Source organism: Lutra lutra, chromosome 7 (genome assembly GCF_902655055.1).
Source record: "Lutra lutra chromosome 7, mLutLut1.2, whole genome shotgun sequence".
NCBI lineage: Eukaryota > Metazoa > Chordata > Mammalia > Carnivora > Mustelidae > Lutra > Lutra lutra.
The window spans coordinates 32,472,367-32,479,869 of NC_062284.1; the positions used below are offsets into that span (position 1 = coordinate 32,472,367).

General features: G+C 40.8%; 1 protein-coding gene across 1 annotated transcript; it reads right to left on the reverse strand.

Moving 5' to 3' along the window:
- Positions 1-1,486: 1,486 nt before the first annotated feature.
- LOC125104600 (transmembrane protein 202-like) lies at positions 1,487-6,901 on the reverse strand. Its single transcript, XM_047737168.1, has 5 exons — positions 6,812-6,901; positions 6,234-6,486; positions 5,467-5,613; positions 4,751-4,882; positions 1,487-3,554 (listed from the first exon to the last, which is right to left on the reverse strand). Exons 1-5 carry the CDS (start codon positions 6,863-6,865, stop codon positions 2,995-2,997), a joined length of 1,146 nt encoding a protein of 381 aa, XP_047593124.1. The 5' UTR covers positions 6,866-6,901; the 3' UTR covers positions 1,487-2,994.
- Between the last annotated feature and the right edge of the window lie 602 nt (positions 6,902-7,503).

Genomic DNA, 7,503 nt, shown 5'->3' on the forward strand with positions numbered 1-7,503 from the left:
AGAGCATTTAAGGCGAAATGAAAAAGCTGGGAGCAGCACCCCGAGTGTCTGTAGAGTAATACATAATCTCTGTAACTCTGCAGCACACTTGCTCTGGTGTCTTGTTGGCCACTAATATGTAACATGATCATCGCTAGCTATGAAGGAGGCTGCAATGTGACTGAGGTGGTATATTACTATTTAAATAGGTTTTCTGTTCTTACAGGAAAGTTCTAGATTTCTTCACAGAGATCTTCCACGTTTGTGTTTATTCTTATGTCTTTTCTTCTTCTCTAATGTTATAAACTTTGTTACCTTTTCTACTGGATATAGCGATAATTTTTAAATAAGCTGTTAATTTTTGAGTGTTGATTATACTGCTTTTTTATTCATCCATAAAACTAGAATCTTATTCATTCTGATAGTAAGTTAGCATGGTGAGGTAGAGGAGGGGGATGGAACCTCTGACACTCTGGAACAACGCTTGAGTACATCCTCTACGTAACACCTTACGGCAAAGGCAGGCCTTTGGAGCTAGCTTAGCCTCCCATGAAGGCCTGGGGGTCTTGACAAGAAGAGCGGTGGAACAGATACCTCCTCTAAGAGTGGAAGAGTTCTAGCAATTGCCCGCCATAGAAGGACAAGAAGGAAAAGCATCACAATTTAATATATTGCATCTTTTCATCTACTCTTAGAAGGGGAATTTATAGGACAGCTTTTCAAAACACTGCAAAGAGCAATTGTAACTGAAGGAATGAAATAAACGCTTCCTCTAATACAAGGGGACAAGGGACAGACCTTTTCTAAAACCTAGAGTTTTAAACACAGTGCTTTCAAATAATTCGCTGAGCCCTTGGGTCTCCATCATGAAACCCAGAGGTGATATTGGGTATAAGGTTTGAAGAGCGGTGAAATTTCTGTGTAAGAAAATGGGGGAAAAAAAGAAATGGATATTGCTCCAAAAAAGAGTAGGGCAGCAAAAAGTGAAAGGAGACAAAAGGAAAGAGAGGAAGGAAAGCCAAGGATTTATGACAAAAAGCTACAGTCCAAGGAGCAAAAATGGCTGAGTAAATTTTGGTTTTTTTACTTAAATTTGAAAGAACAAGTTTACTGAAATATAATTTAAAGTTGTTGTGTTGCTGTAATGTTATTCTGTTTCCAGAACCTTTGAGAAAGTCAGCCTCATACTAAAGCCTTGGTTCAGTGATTCTTCTCCTAGATGAAATCCTATATTATCATTTTTCTTTTTCAAGACTGAGCTCATTCATGTTTTACCAATTCAAATAGCTTTCCATTAAGCCCCTAGACTGAATTGAGCTGTCTCTTTCATGTACTACTAGAATTCCTGCAACCTCTTTTTTACCTTTTACTCTTATTATCTCTATCCCCCTCTATGCAGTGAACACCCTGTTAATGTTCAATAAATCTTCCACAATTTTTTGATGGATGGATGATGCATAGGAAGACAAGTATACATACAAGAAAATGGAGGATATGGTTTTCCAGAGCAGCCAAACTTCGGATACTTTTATTGTTTGAGACAAAATTGTAATGGAGGTGACGTTTGTCTTTATCCATCTCCCACATTTCTTCTTACTTTTTCAGTACACCTGCCCTCCCAGGTAGTCAGCCCCTTTGTCCTCACTGAAAGATCTCAAAATTCTCCCTCCCGTTAGACCCTCGCTTTGCAAAGTTTCTTCTTTTTCTTCTCTCACTTATCAAAGCATCTGCTTAGTTGTATTTGGTTATGTAATTATCTGACTGATGCAGGTTATACAAATTGAAGTTTGACCAAAATCTTAACTATCCCATTAGAGAATTTGTACTTTAAGGCAGACATCTGTTAATTCATATTTGCTGGGAGGAATATCTTTCAATGCTTCCTGCCCCGACCATCATCTTCTCTCTTCTGGTTCCTTATCTAACATTCCAGAAAGTCAAATATGTGGAATGGAGATGATATCATTTATTGAAGTCACTTTTAAAGGTGACAAAATTAAGGGTCAGAAAATTTGATTAACAAGCTAGAGGCACAGACAGCCAGCAATAGTAAAATAGTGAACTGTTTAGGGAGTTAAGAGTGGGTGCTCATGGTGAACTATTAATATTTCCAATAAAAAAACTAGCTTCCGGTTTCAAAGGCCACAGTCCCTTCTGCAAAACTGTTTAAGGCCTCAATGAAATTCCTTCAGTCTATATGGTACACTCTTGTCAGAGAGTCGGGGCTCTTTTGCCTTTATTTTTTCTCTTCCTTTCTACTTCTAAGCAATTGAAAACAGTGAGATTCACCTGTATTTTTAAATGAGATGTCTAAATAAAAAAATAAGAAGTGAGTTGCCAAAAGTAGCCTTGGATGTAGATAACTGAATTTAGTTATCTACACAGATAACACAGAGTTACCTGCTAAAATAATCCAGGGTTGTCTGAGCCAACAGGAGTAACTTCTCCACTGCTTATCATTCGTGGCCATAGATAGCACTAGAGGAAATCTCAGAGCCTACCTGGTTAATGAAGAATGTTAGGCCCAACAAAGTTAAATGTTTGCCAAAAGTCAGCCTAATGAATTAGGGAACTAAGGGCCAAAAAAGAGTTTGAATTTCCAAGTTGGAAGCTCTTTCAAACATGCTGAAAGGTTCCATCGTGGGGTCATGGAAATTGGGAAAGGCTTGTTGGCCTGGGCATGTCATCTCTTGCCAGCCTCTCCCAGTCACAGCACACAACACTAACATGGAAACTTCCTTTAATAAGCTTTGCATTGCTGTCCTTCTGATCCTTAAATTATTGGTGGCTTTTACCTAAATCATCCAAATGATTTGTATGGTTCACCCCTAGTATCAACTTGCTCAGTGAAGGAGGTGTAATCCAGGGGGGGGTTCACAGAGGGTCTATTGTTACCTCAGAATTACTTCTGATACTCCTACCACACTTCTTACAGATCCAACAAATATATCATTAAGCCTAAAGGGAAACCTTTTTGTTTTTAATATCTCTGCTCTCACCACCTTATATCTAAGATTAATTTTTTGTCTTATCCTCATTTTTCTCAGCTGATTCTCTGTCCTCACAATCCTTGACTTGGGTCATTCTGTTTCCATTACCCTCAAGGCTACTGCTTAGCATATCACCAGTCACACTCCCAATTATCTCCACCTCAGGTCTTGGCTCTACTGTGTCAATTGATTCTATCTCAGTAATGAACTCTGTCAACGCATCTCTTATTACTGATTCATTTCCTATCTCTGGCTCTGTCTGCGTCTTTGACTCAGCCTGAACCTCTGATTTGATCTGAGTTCCTAGCACTTTTTGGGCTACTGTCTTTGTCTCTGTCACTGGCTCTGTCTGAGTCCCTACCTCTGTTTGAGTCCCCATTCTATGGACCTTTGATTGTAACACTGAACCAGACTGTCTTTCTAGTACCTGACTCATCTGTGTAGAAGCACCTACATTTGTTTCAGTTAGCCCCAGCTGTACTGTGGCTACACGTCCTATCCTTGTTCTTGAAATAGGGATCACAAGGAGATTTTGATCTGGAGGGGTAACTCGGGAACTTATATAATTGAGTCCAGAGAGGAACCCTAGAGAAAAAGAAAATCAGGGTCAGCACTGTGGATTAGTAATAGATAAAATCTTAAGTCATGAAACATCCCTGATACACTGGCTTAATTATAATAGAATTTGACTTACAATACATTTCTGAATATCCTTTTCATTATCTTTAGGGACCTGGGATTCAAAGCATTGATCCCAGCTTTTCTGTAGTACAATATTTCCCAAGGGTATACAAGCCAATTCATCGGGGCATGGGAAAAAAATAGTAGTGTCTTTTTGTATTTTTAGCAAATTTTGTTTTCAGTTCTAAAATTTTTGTAAAAATTTTATTTTTTACATAATTTAAATTCAAAAAAATTTAAATTTTATTTTTAAATTTAAAATTGTATTTTATAATGTAATGAATATATTTATTTATTTGTCATAGAGAGAGAAGCGAGAGTGAGCACAGGCAGACAGAGGCAGAGGGAGAAGCAGACTCCCCGCCAAGCAAGGAGCCCGATGTGGGACTTGATCCCAGGACACCGGGATCATGACCTGAGCCGAAGGCAGCTGCTTAACCAACTGAGCCACCCAGGCGTCCCTGTAATGAATATATTAATGATATAATACATGTACATATTTTATAAATAACCATATGTCTTTTGGAATGCTCGCTGAGAAGTGTTTTACTAATAGGGTGTGTGATGCAATGCTTTGGAGACCACTGTTAATGAATGAATAAAAACAAGTATATGGCTTAGAAGGATGAAGGGAGAAGTGTTATAAAGGCAAAACTCCTATGTTACCACTCTGCTTTATATTGGTAATATGACAGAGGAACATATGTCATATGTTGAGGTTTTATTTTGGAGATTCATAAAGATGGAGAGGTTATTTGATATGATAAAAGGAGAGGAGGATTTTAGAACTGTCTTCTGGAAGGACAGAAGAACTATGAATAACTCTGTTTAATGTCTATGCCTTCTTTCTCTACTTCCTGAATCTTGCTCCTATCTGTGTAGGGACAGGTATCATCATAGAAAAAAATGCTTTAGATAAATTGGAAGGACTTGCTCTTAAGAATTGCTCATTGACATGGAAATAACACTTTTAGAGCCCTTCCAAATTATGAGATTCTAATGTGTCAAACCAAAAGAAAGCAAAAGAGAGAGAGAGATGGGACCAACCATGTAGAAATGTCTTCTCGGTGCCTTCACTGTTTACAGGAGCATTAACTCACCCGCTATCATGTAGAAGATACTGCTCCACCAATTGAGGCGGTAGACTAATAGGAAATGGGGCTTCAAGACGTTCCTACTGTACAATTTCACTTGCATCAGGAACAAGATGAGGCAGAGGAGTAGACAGGTGCCTGGGATCAGAATGAAAGCTATCACTACCCATCATAACTCTCCTTCTGCTCTCCCACCCATTCCACCCTCTTCCCTCTCTTTGTACTTCCTTGTCACCCAAACCATCTCAGTTATGTGTTGGAGGCCTATTACCCATGGCAGTGGTCAATGGGAAGACCCAGTTGGCAATTAACCAAGATGGGAGGGCAAAGGCTTCTGCTTTGACTAGAATAAGGTTGTCAAGGTGGAGCCTGTAGATAAGACCAATAGAACAGATAGCTAGTTAGCTGCATAGTAATTTTCTGGGTACCAGAAGGGCCTCCAGCCTATGATATCCCCTCTACTAGTCCATCAGATCACAACTCCTAGAGGTGTTTCCATTGGGTTAAACATAATCTCCTCAGGGTCCCCTCCTTAAGAGGTAATAGCCCCATGGGGAGTAAAAGCTTATTGAAAGCTTTCTTCCCTTTGAGAAGAGACACTGTCCTATGATAGCAGTGTTCATGTGAGGGAGGAAATGACTTTGTAAAATAAGGGGAAATGGCACAGAACGGGAAGAAATACAAGGACTCCAGGGACAAACTTTTCCAACATCACCGTGTACCTGAGATGAAAGAGAAGATGGATATGCCCAGATCTATGTAGGTTTTGTCTCCTGGCCCTTTGATGAGAGAGATGCTGAGCCATATAATAATAGTGAGGGTGATGAGGGCAGAGATGAGGAAGAAGGCCCTGGAGAATTGGAGGTAGTCTGCCAGAAAAAGTGGAAAAGGAGAGGTTTGGCTGGAGCAGAGGAGACCTGCCCTTAAATAAGGGTAGATAGGTTCTAGGAAAGGGACTGAGGGACAGAAGAGGACAGAATTAGGGCATGTCTTACATGTAATGTAGTCAGAGTAAGGAGCCACCCAAGTGGGTGGCTTCATAGGCACCAATAAGGACCCTCTTTCCATCTCCTCATTGACATGTGGAATTCCTTTAACAAGGAAAGAAATGTATTCCGCAATGAGTGACAAGTTGAAATTATAACTATACCCTTGAGAGGCACATTATGAGGTAACTTTCATATTAAGGTGCAAATGACTAATTTTCTTTTTCCTAGGAAGTTGTGAGTGCAAAGGTAATAAAAAGCACAAGGTCGCTAGGTATTAGCTTCCAATAATTAAGGAGTTGTTTTTAGGTCATTGGGGAAGTCTAGTCCAAACAAACCTGTGTGAATTTGCACTGTTTGGAGGAGTTGTCCTTACATGCTTGTGAATGAGGGGAGAAAAGGAGGAGCAGGGTTGTGGGAAGGAGAAAGGGAGAGAGGGGTGCTATGGAAAATCTGAGCAAATCTACCAAAGGAGGGGGCTCTAGGATTTGGAAGGCACTCACAGGGTGCCTTTGGCACATGGCTCCAGCAGAGATCATGGTGACACACTGTCCAGAGCCCTGCAAAGAGCATCTTCTTGTCTTTCAATACCATGAACTTCACCCAATGTAAAGAGGACAAGGACAGCAGCAGGACAAAGATGAAGCCCAAGAGGCCAGCACAGAACATGCGAATGTAGCTTTGGGTCTTCTCCAGAAGCTGTCGCTGGTATGGTGACAGAGAAGAGAAGCGGTGCATGCAGTAGGGGAGAATTGGCTGTGATGGGAAAGGGAGGAGGACATCATGAAAGGAATGTCATCTCAAGCATCTCCATCTCCACTAACAGAAAAGACAAGCCATAGGTCCTCTACTGGGCAGGAACTCCTCCCCACCCACACTTCAGGGTCTTTTTCTCCTCTGGTTCCAGAGCCTCCCACAACTTTTAAAATATATTCCTTTTTAACCTGTTCCCAGTTAAAAAAAAAAAAAAAAAGATGGCGTGACCTTTGCCTCTTCTCCCTGACATTTTCCCTATGCCAGACACAAACTGCTTCATGCAAAAGGACCCCACCACTACCTAGCCTACAAAAGGCTTCCTCACCCTGTATGTTGGGTAACCCAGGATGCTGGAACTATAAATACTGTGGAAGGCCATGGTATGTCATTTTCTTCTTTCCATCCTAGTCTCTGGCTCACTGCTCTTCTCAACTGCCATAGAACCTAACCCACTCTGACCTTACACACTTTCCTGCCCCTCCCCCACCCCCAGGAAACATAACTAACAGGAAGTGTACAGTGTCTTTGTCTCATTTGCCAGATCTGGTTCAATCCCTTTTTCCCATCCAGGTGTCTCTGGAGCTCCAAACACTTATAGCAAACTGCGTGCCAAACCCAGGTTTCTCACAGACCCACCACACCCAAGAGGTCATTGAGAAATGCAGGCATCTTTACTCTTCATCCTACACCCCCTTTTTGTGCCTTTTATTTCCTGCCAGTCACTCAATCACAATATGTCCTGCATCTCCTGACAACTTCAACTCTTTAATGTTCTAAAGCCCATCTTTTATTTGTTTCCTCTTCCGTAGAACATCTTGTCTATAACAGCTTTTTACCTGGCACCTCTGCTACAAGTCTTCAGTTTATTCTTGACAAAGTTGTCTCTAAAATGCAACTCTGATGTGTCTCTCCTGTGCTTAAAATGCTCTGATTGGACCCCACTGTTATGAGGTAAGGTCCTAAATTGTTAGGATGAATTAGTTAAACCCAGCAAGTCAGGTTTCTGTTTGCTATCCA